Genomic DNA, 16,567 nt, shown 5'->3' with positions numbered 1-16,567 from the left:
GGTTAAACTTCCGATCATAGGTCAAGTTAGATCTGGAGTAAAAAAGGTAGCTTTTTTTCAATGGTGTCAAAAAGAAAACTATAGGACAATTCCTTCACTTTTTATGGATAAATTAAATGAAGAAAGTAGTGCCTAAATTTCAGCTAAGCCTAAACAAATTCAAGCTAAAAACGTAAATAACTCCCGCCGCAATTAAGTAAGAGCATTGGGACAAATTGCGTAGAATGCAGAAAATTCTTCCCTTTCCAACGATATATAATATTACTAATTGCGAGTAATTTTTCACCCCCATATTCGGGAATTTATGTGAAAATTGGGCCTAAATTGGAATAAAAAAAGAACTATTCATCGAATATTTTCGAACTGGTCTGCAAACCTTCTCAGGACTTAAAGGAACAAATAGTGAAAATTTCAGCGAAATCGGCCGGGTAGTTCTCGAGTTTTGCGAGTTCAAACAAACAGACGCTTTTTGGACACTTCATTTTATACTGTGTAGAGATGTAATATGAAAAATCCTTTGCTAGGCCTTTTCCATATTAAGTTCTGTTCACTTATATGTCAGTGCGTATGAGTCACAGACATTATTTATTACACACTTAAATGCTTCTCATACCATATATGGTTATGTTCTAGGCTCAGATGTGTTTTCCCTTAAATTACCGACCAGACACTTTTTTTCCCTCCAGACTTAAGCCAGCCTCTGTCTGCGGTGCAAAGGCCAATAATATTTCGTTATTGCAATCTGCTCCTCCTATATAGATCACGTGAGATCACGTGATTAAGGGATGATTATCTGTAATCTTTTAATGGTATTCCCTAGATAAAAATCGTGGCACAACTAAACAAGGGGGTTAGTTAAGTGAAGTTCCTGCTGGTATATTCTATGTAAAAATAAAGATATTGTGAATGTAGCTTTGTCCTCTTCCTACGTGGTAGATTATCACGGCACAACACTACAACTTGTGGAAATCAAGATTCGTTATAAGAACCGAGTGGCGGTTCTTACAAGCCGGTAGGATGATAAATGAGGGCACAGCTGTAGCATTTTAAAAATTTTACAGCATTGAGTGGTTTGCGTAAGAGAATACCATGCTTTATCCGCAATAGGATTATTTGCTTCAAGACATCGAAACAGTGTCTGTCGGAGTTAACTGCTAACAACAGTGATTCAGAATATCCAAAGAAAGAAAAAGAAAGTTTTAAGTGCAAGATAGAGACCAGAGACCATTTCAGTGGAATTCCAGCAAAGAATTTTCCGAGTGCTGGTTGCATCTTCTGAGTGTGTGTGTGTGACCCATCCAGGGTGCGAAAGCATCATTAAGATCCACTTGCTGGTGATAAATTGTGCCACCATATGGTTTACTGTGCTGATCAGATGAAAGGGGCCTCGCTCGTTGAAAGTTCGATTTACAAGGATCTCTTATGTGTTTTTTTTCTTTCGTTCAACTGAAACCTTAAGATCAGGCTGGTGATTGAGTTACATTTTTTTTTTTTTTTTGATTTCGGAATATGATATTTTTACTTTCTTGAAATAAGTATTTTTGTTTATATTGTGATTTCTAGGGAAAGGTTTTCATGATCTCTTTGCATTAATTATGGCTAATATGTATAATATTTACCGGCCAAGCTCTTTAAAAGGCTCATGCCGTTATGGTAGTATTTTGTTTGGTTGCCAAAACTGTTTCATGTAATGTAAATGTGCTTTTGGTTCTGATTTAAAGTAAGATAGTCTCTTTTGTGGTACTATTTTTATATGTCTTTAATTTGTAGCACTTGTTAAAATTTTACTAAATAATTTGAATATGAATGTGGAAAGTAGAAGAAATGCTTTAAAGTTTGGTGAAATTAGAGATATTAATATTGCGTGGTGGAAAAACTAGTCAAAACCTTGGATTAGAAAATAACCCAGAAATAGTCCCTTCTAATAAAAATAATTCAAAAATGGAAAACAAAGAGTCAAATCGAAAAGATGCTGAAACTCAAGCAGAGGTACCATGAATTTTGAGGCTGATATGCTCTCAAGAGACATACCTAAAAGCAATCTAAAAGAGAAAGATGCAGTAACAGTTACGGGAACCCGCTTCACATCTACTGCAATTGGAGGAAATTAAAGAGGCTCAAAAAAATGACAATTTAACGGGTAATTTCATTGAAATTAATAATATTTTATGCCTGCGTAGAAAGGGTTTTACGAGAATTGTTGTTCCATTCTCATTAAGATATAAACTACTCAAAACTGTCCATGAAAAATTTGGACATCCAGGAATTCAAAAAACAATTAATTTACTTACGCCTGTTTACTATTGGCAAAATATAACAATAGACATAACTAATTTTAACAAGCATTGTCATACGTGTCAAGTAAATAAAAAACCTCGGCAAAAAAGATTTGGCCTGCTACAATCCATGCCTCCAGTTGAAAAAGCATTTGATCTTGTTGCAGTAGATAGTGTGGCTGGTTTCAATTACTACAATTCCACTAAAAAGTATATGACATTAATCATTGACCATCATTCAAGATGTATGTGGTCTTTTGCGTCAAAGTCAATACTTCTGAAACATACATTAACTTTCTTAAACAAGTCTTCAGCGTACAAGTGCCTAAAAGTATTTTGAGTGATAAGAATCCGGCATTTACATCTTCCCATTTTAAGAAGTTTCTAAACCACAATAAATTTAAACAATTGTTAACTACAGCACACAGGCCAGAATGTAATGGCAAAGTGGAAAGACTAAACCAAACAATTGTCACTCGATTAAAGTGTAAAGTAAATGAAACTTCTAAAAAAGTTCCTTGACCTAAATTACTTGAGCAGGTGACTCAAGAATACAATTTGACTCCACACTCAGTAACAAAGTTTCCTCCTTCATATTTAATGTAACGCTATTGTACCTTTTGAAAATCCAATTAAAGAAGACATATATCCTCCGGTCGAACAAGCAAGGAAATTGGCAGTTGAAAGAACTAAAGAATACCACGGAAGAAATAAGATATACTACGATGCAAGATTTGTGGACAAAACTTTTAATACAAATGACACTGTCATATATGAAGAATTCAAATACCCTAATTCTCGAAAACTGTCTTAACCATTCAGTGGACCATATAAAATTCTTCAAAAAATTTCAGATGTTAATTATGAAATTAACAAACCGAATGCGCATACCAAAGAAAAAACACAAACAGTTCATATATCTAAACTGAGGAAATGTAATGTACCGAGCAACTTCAAGCTATCTCACGAGTGAAATAATATTATTGTTCATCTTTGAGCTAAAAGAAGAAAGAATGTTGAGGACATATGTTGAATTATGTACAGAACTTGCAAAAAGTATTGAGTGTTACATAATTTTACCTCAAACTACAATGTCATTTTAATTGTACTGTGTTTTTATTAGTAACTGCAGTGTTATTGTATATATAATGTGTATAATGTTATAACATTTCAGATTCGGGAAAAAAAAAGGAAAGAGGTTGCAGATAATTTCCCGTCTTCATTTTTTTTTCTTATTCAATCCTGTCGTATTCTTTGGGGGAGGGGGGATGTAATATGAAAAATCCTTTGCTAGGCCTTTTCCATATTAAGTTCTGTTCACTTATATGTCAGCGCTTATAAAGTCACAGACATTATTTATTACACACTTAAATGCTTCTCATACCATATATGGTTATGTTCTAGGCTCAGATGTGTTTTCCCTTAAAGTACCTACCAGACACTTTTTTCCTTCCACACTTAAGCCAGCCTCTGTCTGTGGTGCAAAGCAGGGCTGCGGAGTCGGAAGGAAAATGGCCGACTCCGACCCCGACTCCGACTCCTGGATTTTGAAGCGCCCGACTCCGACTCCAACTCCGACTCTGACTCCGGATGTTTTTGATTTTTTTAATTGTATTTTTTCAACTCCCTCTCTCCCTTCAGGGGAAGGGGGAAAACCTCTAAACAGAGATTGAAATATTGATTCCTTTTCATGAAAATTTCGCATTTTGTTTATTGTAAACCCAAGACGCATACAACGTTAGAAATTCAATTTAAAAATCAAATTTTCCAGCAGTTACGAGTTAAGAAGTGAGATGACTTAAAAATCCCTTTTAAAAAATTTGAAAAGGATTATCTGCAATTTGCCCCCCTTTAATGTTTAACAAATAGATATTGATCAAATCGTGTGCTTTCAATTTTTGAAAGCTGTAACTTGAGAGAAAAAAAGCTTTTTTTTTTCTAAATCCAAGTTCTTGAGAGGGGGTGGTTTTCCCTGGGTGACACCCATCAGGTAGATGACACCCAAAGTTAATTTCAGAGTTTATAAATACTTTAATTATGAAAATTTTCGCGAATATATTTTAAATTATATTTCATCAATCAAATTTCAACGAAAATAGGGCACATATACATCAGGAGCTAATTTTACACAAAATGCGGCCGGTATACAAATTTATACGAGTAGCTTTTACTATACCTATATTTCTTCTTCGCTAAATTTTTAATTTAAATTTTATTGTCTGCTTTAGAATTAACCTTAATATTAAGATTTTAAGATTAGCTGCAATCATTGAGTGTTGCAATCAAGAAATCATTTACACTTATTTTGTTCTATACTTTTTAGTGAGAACCAAGCTTATAGAAATAGTCTTAATAAAGAAAAAAAACATTAGATTATTTTTCATCGGATCTTTTGGATTCGTGGTTTCGCGCCAGAACGTTTTTGAATTTGTCGATCACCCTTAAACGTTTCAACCTTAGCTACGGGCCTCGACTTATTAATTTGTTACGTTTCTTTCGCTATTTTACAACTGAGATCGAACAAAACACTATATTTCTATTTTTATTTGAAAGTGATTACTTGAAAATGTTAGGCAACAAAACCGTTTGCTGACAGTCGCTATTAGTTAAGTTAAAAAGCAAGCAAACTAGAGGACGGCTACAGTAAGTTCGGTAAGCATTCAGGCTAGCTGATTGCCATAATGGCAGTTATTTTCTCATTAGTATCTTTTTATACATGTAATTGAACCAATTGGTAGTCAGTTTTTAAAAAATGCAAGGAGAGTCAGTGAAAAGGAAAGAAAAAAAGAAACCCGGAGTCGGAGTCGGCAAGTTTTCTAACAACTCCGACTCCGACTCCTTTACCCCAAAATCAGTCCGACTCCGACTCTTCGACTCCGACTCCACAGCCCTGGTGCAAAGGCCAATAATATTTCGTTATTGTAATCTGCTCCTCCTATATAGATCACGTGATCGAGGGATGATTATCTGTAATCTTTTAATGGTATTCCCTATATAAAAATCGTAGCACAACTAAACAAGGGGGTTAGTTAAGAGAAGTTCCTGCTGGTATATTCTATGTAAAAATAAAGATATTGTTAATGTAGCTTTGTTCTATTCCTACGTGGTAGATTATCACGGCACAACACTGCAACTTGCGGAAATCAAGATTCGTAATAAGAACCGAGCGGCGGTTCTTACATATATATATATATATATATATATATATATATATATATATATATATATATATATATATATATATATATATATGTGTGTGTGTGTGTGTGTGTGTATAAAATTGAACTATATATTATTGGATTTTCACATTGCTGGCTAAGCGACAAGGACAGATACAGGGGAGGGACAATCGCCCCCTCCTTGAGCTAAGATGCAGGGACTCTTTCGAGGAATATTTTCTGCTTAAGTTTCAAAAACGTAATTTTAGACGATCTTCAATAATGTTACGATAACGAGGGCTCTCCCTTTCAATTTTTCCAGAATTGTAGTCTTTAAAGCGCAATTGTACCACATCTAGTAACACTTTAGTGATAAGGATCGGAACTTTGTACATGATGTTTTTCGAAGTTCTCAAAACTCAATTTTAGACAATCTTAGGTGAGATTAGATGGGGTTCAGGGGCTTTTCCTGGAAAGTTTTTTAATATTGAAGTCCCAGAAAAGCAGCTATAGCTTGTTTTTTGCTTTTGATTTTGATAGTTTCTTTCTTCTTTCCTTTGATGACGTCAAAGTGAAGGATGGATACACTCTTCTAAAATGTTTTATAAATGGAAGTTCAAAAAAAAAACGTAATTTGAGACGATCTTCCATGATGTTACTGTGCTTTGGGAATTTAAAAAAGAGTAAGTATCTGAAATCAATCGCCCCCTCCTTGAATACTTTCTAGATCCGTCCTTGCTAAGCGACTTCTTTAAAATGTGGCTAGAAAATCAGGATGGATGACAATTAGAGATTTCCACCCTTCCAATTAAAAGTTCCATTCTTATGAAATAATATGAGAAAAGTTCATCTAGTATTTGGAATTTTTAATTTTTTTGTGAAATAAATCATCCTTCTATCGATCATTAATTTTTAACTCTGAAAAGTGAGGGGGCAAACCCCCTTTCCTTTTGGGAGTGAGGGGACAATTGCCTCCTCACCCCCTTGTAGGAGCCACCTATAACCCCATGCTCCCAGCATGGGAAGGTCTATGCTCTTTGATAATCCTAAGAATTCAAAGTAAAAGGTAAGGAGTTCTTGGAGAAAAGTATTTCTATGATGTGGTCAAACAATGTACATGTGCAAATCCTGTGTTTTGTTAATTCTCATTGTATAATGTTGTGTTATTGCAATATATTAATGTTTCCTTTATTTTTGTATGCTTTAGAATATTTCTTACGGTCGAGAGATTCAGTATCAGCAACTAAAAAGGTTACAGATGAAATCTTGTGAAGGTTAAAAAATCTTGCTTAAATACTTGTATATTTTTGTAATAAAACAATGATTGGCAATCAATTTTTCTTAGCTTTCTGTAGACTTTTATTTACACTTTAGTTTTGATTGGGTTTTTCGAACTAATATCTGTCAGGAATGCATTGGTTACTGCCTTTTTGGGGAGAATATGCTGCATTCTGTGGATGGCCAATGCTGTAGGACTCGGCAATGCATTACGAAACATCAGTGTAAATCCAACATCAACCCTTAAGGATCGGATAATTTTCAAGAAAACAGTCATAAAAGTGTCTATTTTTTTTTATTTAAGAAAATGATATAAAAATAAGTGTATGAACAACATGTGCATTCAATTTTTCATTTTCAATATTTTTTAGATTGAAATTTAAAAAAAATTTAAAATTTTATGAAAAGTCAACAAGCAAGCAGCGAAAATTTAAGAAATAAGTCTTTAAAACATTTAAAAAGAATTTTATCAATTTTTTGTGCAATATAAGTAAATTTTTCTTGTGTTGTGAATTTCATAGCTTGAGATGCAGAGGCCAACATTACAATCTGGTAAGTTAGTACCAAATTTCCTTTTTTCCATCTCTGCAATTACATTTAAAATGGACTGGTGCTGCCATCTAGTAGGGCTCGACCGATGGCATTTTTTGGCCGATGCCGATTGTTCAAAGATGGCCGATGGCCGATTGTTTTCAGCAAATGACCGATTGCCGATGCCGTTGGCCGATGGCAAAAAAAAAAAAAAAAATGTAACGGAAATAAATTGCTAAGATTGCTAGGGATTTAAAAGATCATTTATTCATTTCACTTTACTTCCTTTCTATAAATAGGGAATAGTAATAACAAAAAAATCAGATTTCGACCAAAATTTCTATTTTACGACCACCCAATTTAAACTTCACAAGTTTTTTTCGGCACATCTGTACATGCATATGTACCTAAGAACACATAGATGACCGAAATATCCATTTTGAACACCTCCTCAGTTAATTATCGCAAGTTCTCTTGTGATGTCTTCATGCGCGTACACTTGCGTCACTCAAAAACGTTATGAAATAGTAAGTTGAAAACTCATACGTACGTAGTATTATCTAAAAGTTCGAAGACAATCTGTATAAAACCTTACCCTGAATAGTTCACATTACCGAAGCACATCTATCTGCAAAATAGTCACCTTGAACGACTGTGCACTTCTGCCAACGTTCGTATAGCTTTTAGAAGCACTCCTGGCAGCCATTTTTCGCAACCTCCTGAAAGGGCTCTTGCGCTGCTGCTTTTAACTTCACCGTGGGGAAGAAGGCGACTTTCATGTTGAGGATGCACGGTTCGATTGGTCAATACTCTGATATGACAAAGAAACAAATAGCATAACGTTTCGTCGGACTTAGCTCCGTGTGACTTTTACCTGTTCTCAGCAAAAAAAAAAAACCTTTGCATGGACGCCGCTTTCTTTCGTCAGGAAAAGATAAAGCTGCATCACAGAAGATTGCGAAAAATGGCTTCCAGGAGTGTTACCAAAAGTTATATGAACATTGGCTGAAGTACATAGTCGCTCAAGGTGACCCTTTGAAGGTGGATGTGCTTCGATAATGTGAACTATTCTGGATAAGGGTTTATACAGCTTTTCCCCGAACTTTTGGATCGTACTACGTACAATTTGTATAGAGTGTAGTTATACTTCTCCTTTTTTGATTGCTGTATGATGAAAGTGAAAGAACAACATTCGAAAAAAAAAGAAAGAAAGGAAAACATGGAAGAAAAACAAAGACACTGTTAAATAAGCAATTGATTTTTTTTTTTTTTTAAATTGAGCACATAACTAAGATTTCAGTTATAATATAATAATGTATGGATTTAGATACACTATGCATAGTTAAAAAATTTTAAATTACGTTGTTTAATTATTAAAAAAAAGAATAAAAATATGAAACCGTCAACAAATTACGCTATTAAAGTGGAGAGATTGCAAGTAGACATTTTTTTAGTAATCAAATTAGACAAAAAGGGTAACAGATAAATTACACTATTAAATCATAATAGGAATATTTTTATACTTATTTAAAATTTATGAATAGAAAAGTTTGCATTTTTTATAAAAGCTAGTAACTTTTTTTGCTGAAAAAAGAAATTATGTTCCGAATTATGTCACCATTCAAAACGTATTTAATCAATTTCTCACATTAATGCTCCAAATTCATCCTAAACAATAGATAAAGTTTGAAAAAAAAATCTAATTTCATGAATGGTGTTAGTTTAAAATGACTCGGAAGTACAACTAGAAATTAATTTCATAAATAGAGGGAGGGGGAAGGGGGCACGCAAGTGTTCTCGGAAATACAAAAAAATAATCGTAAAAAATTGAGTTTAAAATAATCATAAACATTGAGCAGAAAAACTTTTAAAACTTGCACCCGAGTTTGTTTTGACGTGCGTTGGCGGATTTAAAATATAGCAAATGTTGCAATTGCGCAAGAGGCCCCATAACCTTAGGGGCACCGTAGGAGTTACAAAAATGCTTATGGTAAATGTTTTACATTTTCCGTGACAGAGAAATAGGACCCCAAAATGTATTTCGACGGGCTTCAAACTTGTACCACCGCCGAACCGATACAGAAAAGACTGCATTACTGTGATTCATATTACAAATACTATCGAAAAATTAAAAATTACCGTCGGTTCAACGGGAATGTAACAAAATGACACAGAACCCCGGTTTCGCCATCTCATATTTGTTTCCAAGTTAGTCTCCAATTCAACAATGGTCGTCAGTCTGAGACGCTATATTAGTATTGCATTGAAATAAGTAATTAATAGCCACAACAAAAATTAGTAAATAGGCTTTTTAGAACACCCGATCGAAAACAAAACCGGAAGTGCACAACTGGAACGTAAAGCACAGTCCACATGCGAAATTTTAACCTTCTACCGCTTACCATTTTTGAGTTGACTTATGAGAGATACATACTACGTACATCCAGCCGCAAAAAACAATGCAATAATTAACTTGTTTGGTACCTCAATGCAGTATTAAAAACTCTTTCAGGTGTGATTAAAGTAGAAATTCATACTGAAATTTAAGTAAACAATTTTATATGAAAACAATAACTCTTTTTATTTTGTATTAAAAAGTAAAACAGCAAAGATAAATTTTTTTTTCGAAAACATCGGCCAATCTATCGGTTTTTCGATGTTTTTAAGGCCGATGGGCCGATGTTTCCTGCAAGTTAACATCGGCGGGCCGATGCCGATGGCTAAATTGTTGAACCATCGGCGCCGATGCATCGGTCGAGTCCTACCATCTAGTGTATAAAGAGAAAAATAAAATGTTTCCAAGTAAAATAAATGAATTGGTTTTAATAGTTTCGTCGCGTTATTGCACACAACCGGCAGGGCAATATCATGGGAGCGAGAAATGGAGATTGAATCCCCAGTACGGCATGTTCACAGGAGCAAGGGGGAAGGGGTTAAACCGGTTTCTTCTCTAAACTGAAGCATCGATTCTACACCAATGTAGGAGACACTAATATATTGTTTTACTTTGCTAAGTTGATCACAAATCAAAAATAATTTCTTGTTATGTACAATTTTTTTTTCTGCAAAATAAAATCAACTTTAAAGAGTAAAATAGCAACAAAAATTGCAGACATATTATTAGGGTGACTAGGAGACTCCTTTTTTCAATGCAAAAGGATGTGAGCTTGTGGAAACAAAACGAAAGCTCAAATATCTTTGCATTGAAAAATAGTACCTTGCAATCCCAAAATCTATGTCTACAATATTGATTATTTTGTGCTTTAACTCTTGATTTTTTTCATTGTTAATTTCTTGCTAGTACTAGAGTATCTATTAGGATGGTGCAATAAAGGCCCTTTTTTAAAAATTTCTGGTTTTTACTGGTATTACCATCCTATTTAGTTCAATTATGTAAAAAAAAATAATTGTAAAGTTTGAGCCCTTTTTTTTTAAAGAAGTAGCTCAACATTCTCAAAGTTTAGTAACATTTGATTTCACGCAATAAATGCAAAATTTAAGAAAAAGGCAAAGAAAGCAATACAACTTTATTTAAATCTTTAGCATTTTTTAAGGTGAAAATTATAATACAATTATATTTAAATCACTATGTTTGTGATTGTGGTAGTACCTACCAAACTATTTCTTGCTATCAGTATAAGCGCAACAGTTTTCTGACAACATGCAACAAGAATTGAAATATTTTTTCCTTAAATTCTTTTTACATTAATTCCTTTCAGCAAGACTGGCTTCCTTCAATAAATTTTAGTGCTTTGTGTTAATAATTCTCCCAAAACTCGCAGATATGTTTGATCTCCCTAGTTTTGCATAATAGAATGTATCAGGTAAATTCATTTTTTCATTTGACAAAGCCTCAAAGTTCATGATATTTTTGGGCATAATCTCAGGTACTTTGCAACATTTTTTCATTCATTTTTTAAATAGCTTTACCAATTATCTGCTATTCAAGCGTCACTTGATTGTCAAAAACAGCCATGCAATTTTATGACTTCTTCAATATTTTCATATTGCAATTATGAAATTTATATTTCATTAAATTGAAATCATTACATAGTGCATTCTAAAGTATAGAAGCTGTCATCCAAGGTTTAAAATAAAAACCTTCCGCAATCACATCATACTCTTTGCAATCCAATATCTTCTACTGAAGTGATGGTGAACTAGTGGTTCAACATTTTTATTTAAAAGAAGTATAAGATTTTTAACATTCATTGAGTATGGTGCATAGCTCTAGGTACAATAAATCTGATTCCAGGAGAAGGGGTTTTATGCGGAACTCATAAAATCAGTTCAAGAAATTCAGTTCAAGTAGAAGTCTGTAATTTTTTGATGGTCCTTTACATCAGCCCCTTTTCCTTATTATAGTCTTGTGATACATTTATTCTTATCAACTAACTCCCAGCAGACCTGGAATCTGTTACAGAGAAGAAATTTTGGTGCAGAAGAGGACCCCATGCATTTATTTAAAATGGCACCAATAATCGATTCCATAATGTGGTGTTAACATTCCAGAATATTTCTTAATTTGTTTGTACCAGTAAAAAAGGTGCTATTGTTTTTGCCAATATTGATGCTTAGGTCAAAGTGCTACACTTTGACAACCTCCCAAGAATTGTAGAATTGCATAAACTGCATCATTTAACAAAAACATTTGCATAAATATATTTTATAGCTAATGTTGAAACAGTACATAAAATAGCAGTTTTACAGTGAAAATAATCTCTGTTAACGGAAATAGCAATCATATTTGTGATTATAGTTCGGTCCTTTGTCAATACACTTTTTTCGGCAATGGTGTAAATTTCGTCTGCTTTGAGCTACCTCTAAATATTATTCAAATGTTATAAAATTTTGTCCCACTTATTTTCTAATGTATTGGAACCAAATGGGTGGGTAAGACTCAAAAAATTTTCACCTTCAAAATTTTTCACCACCCTAGTATTATCTATAAGTAAGTATTTTGTATACGTCTTTTATCTTTAAACATTTAACCAAGCCATTTTCATGTACAACAGATATTTATAAAGCAATAATTTTAATGTTGTATTGCTTCTTTACTTTTTAAGAATGAATTCTTAATCTATATACATTCATTTTTTTTTTTTTTTTTGTATTGAACTGCTTGAAATATATTGCGATGCATTGTAATGTAAGGTTTGTGCAATGACAATGTATCCTGCCAACCCTTCCGGATTTCCCGGAGGTTTTGCGAATTTTCATGTCTTATCCTGTTTTTCCGGTTATGAGCAAAATCTTCCGGATTCTTCACATTTTGTAGGAAAAAAATTGTATCTCGTCAATTTTGGCACTAACAATACTTTTGTGGAACGCAGCACCGCGTTTTAGGCCAAGTAGCCAAGGAAAGGTTGCTGTAGAATAATGGAACGAGAATGAGGGAAGATTATGACATCACTGAGTGATACAGCGCATGACTTCATCGAGATCCAATCAAAGCAAGTGTCTCGGCGGGCAACTAGGGGCAGGGCCGCGCCTCCAAGCCTAATCGGCTCCATCGTGCAAATGTCTTTTAAGTGCCTTTATGCTCTGGCGTTCGAGGAAAATATAGTTAACAACTAAAAGAGATTTTGTTAACAAATATAAAATGGTATAAAATACGTATGGCATTTATTTTATTAAAACAATGATGTGTGAATATTTAGTTTTGGAATATGGTGTACATTTTTACTGCATATCTCGAAATTATTTAGAGTTCAGAAGCTCCTCTGATATGCTAATAATGCATTTTGGAAAAAGGAAAATGTTTGAAATAGCAAAGTTCATGCCACTGTGAGCATCTATCTAATCTCTAAGTGATAAATAATTAATAAAACAGTTATACCTGTCAAAACATAACAGCAGAAGCAGTGGCGCAACTAGAAAATAGTTTTAGAGGAGTACATTGAAAATAAATTCTCTTGTAAAATTTTTGAAATTTGTAGTTTTAAAAGACGCAATTTTAGACGGTCTTAGGTGGTGTTATGGGAAAAAGCGGTACAAGGGGATCCGCAGAACTTTGTAGAAGTTGAAGCCTTAAAACGAGATTATAGGTCGAATTTATTGGCGTTAGAATAAGAGATGGGATTCTACCCGTTTTTTTTTTCTTGTAAAACAGTTAGAAATGAATTCCTCCTCTCCCCTCCAATTTTTTGAAATTAATGTTCCGAAAACGCAATTGTAGGCAACTTTGAAGATTTTTACGGGAAGGAGATTTTGGAGCTCCTCCCTGGAAAATTTTTCAAAATTAAAGCTATAAAAACTTGAGCAATATTCTATGATATTAGACGAAAAAGTTCAGAGGCTATTTCACTTAAATTTTAAGTAAGCCAAACCTAAATTTTAATGATATTAAAGGAAGGCGGTTCGGAGGCCCTTGCCCGAATGTTTTCTGAAATTGAAGTCTTAAAAACGCAATTGTAAGACCATATTTGGTAACATTAGGGTCGGCAATCTTTCAAAATTAAAGCTCCAAAAACGCAATTTTAAGGTATTTTCGAAAGTAGCTTCAAGCGATGTTGTTTGGTTTTCAAGGACTTTCCCTGGAAATTTTGCGAAATAGAAGATTTGAAAACAAAATTTGAGATGCTACGTAATGCTTTGATGGCATGGAGAAGGAGAGAATCGGAGGAGTAGCATTTTAAAGACAATCTTAATTTCAGACAAACTAGAAAAAAGAAAAATACTAGGACTGTGGGCGGAGTAGCTGGGGGAACAACTAGCTATAACTACTGAAAATTTTCAATTCAATTATTTCTTTTTGAAAGAAACTTAAGTTTTCCCTCAACATCATTATTTTTTTCTTATCAAAATCACTTTGTTTTCCTAAGATGGTTTTTTTTTTCTCTTCAATAATAAAGAATATTTTTGAAAAACATTCAACTCAGCATTCTGGAGGTGCATAAATTATTATACTACATATTCACTGCCATAAGAACCAAAATAGGGAATAGCAAAATTCTTGCGCTTCGTATGCTCAACATTGCGAAATTACAGACATACCGAAATAGCATTCACGGCCCCACATATGAAGAAAAATGCTCATGTATGCATAAATTAAAATCATGTGTTTTCAGTGTAAAAGATTGCGCTTTTGAATAGCATGTTTAGACACAACAAGGTAGATTTTTCCCTTTAGAAAGACAGCGAGGAGGATTGCTTGTTTTAATGAGCAGTATAATTTCACCATCAATATTAGATATAATGAAAAGTTCAATTTTACCTTTTTGGTTGGAGATTTTTTCCACTCATTAGGAGCATTTTGGATTGGTAAACCTCGGCGCCTTTTTGACTCTGGCACCGTCAACCTTGCACATAGGGACAGCGCGGCCCTGACGGGGCACAATTTCGGCACCGATTATCTTCTCGTTCTCTCAGTTCCGGCTGTTTTTGCTTCGTTTTTTTTAAAGATGAGTACAAATAAATGTTATTTCCGAAATTTTAAAGAAAGCAATACAAGTAATATTTACTAAACGAAAGTAAGTTCAATTGATATGAAATTCTTAACTAATATATTGTTAAATGCAAAGAGGGTAGGTGTCCTGTCTGATTTTACTTTGCGTTAAAATCTTGTGAATAAAAATAAAAAGATCTTCCGGAATTTTTTTCTCAGAGTTTGGCAGGTATGATGTATTAATTCCTACATTGCACAACCAAACCGTGTTGGAGGGTATGCTCTCGTATTTTTTAATGAAGTCCTATCACAGTCGTTTCCGTATGTTCCTGCCACAATTAAAGCTCGTATGTAGTATTGAAGCAACCTCACACCACCCCACTTCTCCACAGATGTATGCCAAATCTCAGATGGCAAAAACAAAATAAATAATACAAGTATAACATAGAACTTTAAATGTTTGCAATAATTAGAGTAACTATTTTTGTTGTAAGATTTGTAGGTTTGATTTTGCACCATTTGAAGCCGCTACAATACAGACAGTAAGTCTTACGGCATTACAAAGTAAACTAAAAGCAGTCAAGTGCTGAACAAAATAAAATTTTATTAAAATTTTTCATCACTAATTCTAAAAATTAAAAAAATAATTAAGTATGCTATGTTGCATACATTTAAAAGCAATTTTAGAACCAAACAAGTTTTCTTTTAATTGCAATAATAAATAATATATCTATTTTCTGATTAAATATAACATGTCCAATATCTACAACAAATGTTTTTAACATTTTCAAAGTAATATAAAACACCAAACTGATTTTTTAAACTGATATAAATTTTATTTAAATAAATTAATAAATAAAAGAAATTTATTATTTACTTTTCATTTACAAGTACATTGACAAATCTCCATTTTATTAATTCGTGCAATAAATATATTAAAACTGGTTCATCAAAATTATGGTTACATATTTACATTCAGCTGTACATAAATCTACACAAATCTTCTCTTTCAACTCATTCAACCACTGAAGAAAATATAGAAAAAGATATAAATATTTTTTTCCAACACACATTTCACTCCTTAATTACACTCTTACTGAATGTGCTTTAAAACTTTACTTTAGTATTGAAAAATATGAGGATTTTCTTTGATATATATTAATTTTTAAATACAAGAGATACTTTCTGTTATTTGCACCGTTGACTTATCAGGATTCAGAATGCAAGGTATACAAAATGTATATTTATGTTCTGTACAATGAGGTTAGAACTATTTTAGGAATTTTTCCATCTAGAAACTGAGCAACAGTGAATGAGCCAAAGCATCTCGTCAGCAAGGGTGAATATCATTAAAAACAGCTAGTTTTAAACCGCCAATGAAATTGACAATTTAGAATACACAATTTGCATAAAATAATAAGATGACAAACTTAAATTGAGAAATGAATAAAAACATGATTATAAGAATGAATCTTTGGACAAAAATTATGATAAATTTGGATGTGTATGATACCATGAGATAAAAGAAATGAAGATGTTAGACGTTTATGAATAGAGTATAATTTTTATCACAGAGCTCTAAAACTATTTGACTTTAAAATTTAATAAAAATACAGCAATTGGAAGAAGATTTTCTTTACTTAGCATTACACTTTTGCTTTACTAAATCCACCAGAATTTTCTCTACATATACTACGTGTAATTTAATTGTATACTTATAACCAAAAACGAAAAAAAAAAAAGATTTGGAATGTTAAAACATGTTTGCAAATAATCATAAGGAATTAAAATCTAATATTGTTTCATTGAACATGAAAAAAATGCCTTTCAGATACTAGAGGACAACTTCGTATAAAAAGTAATATTTCTAAGTTCATCTATAATTATTAGATTTTTTTTAAAATCTTATAGTGTTTTTTTAAATTAGTTATTAAAAA

The 16,567-nt window shown here is 32.9% G+C and overlaps 1 protein-coding gene across 1 annotated transcript in view; it reads left to right on the top strand.

Moving 5' to 3' along the window:
- Positions 1-6,769, top strand: part of LOC129229536 (uncharacterized) — a 53,471-nt gene extending 46,702 nt beyond the window's left edge. Inside the window, exon 11 of the mRNA XM_054863857.1 lies at positions 6,642-6,769. Coding sequence (XP_054719832.1) covers positions 6,642-6,706 — 65 coding nt within the window. The 3' untranslated portion in view covers positions 6,707-6,769. The remainder of the gene's footprint in view (positions 1-6,641) is intronic.
- The last annotated feature ends 9,798 nt before the right edge of the window (positions 6,770-16,567 follow it).

Source organism: Uloborus diversus, chromosome 9 (assembly GCF_026930045.1).
Source record: "Uloborus diversus isolate 005 chromosome 9, Udiv.v.3.1, whole genome shotgun sequence".
NCBI lineage: Eukaryota > Metazoa > Arthropoda > Arachnida > Araneae > Uloboridae > Uloborus > Uloborus diversus.
The sequence above is the reverse complement of the archived record's forward strand: the minus strand, read 5'-3'. Positions and strand labels throughout refer to the sequence as shown.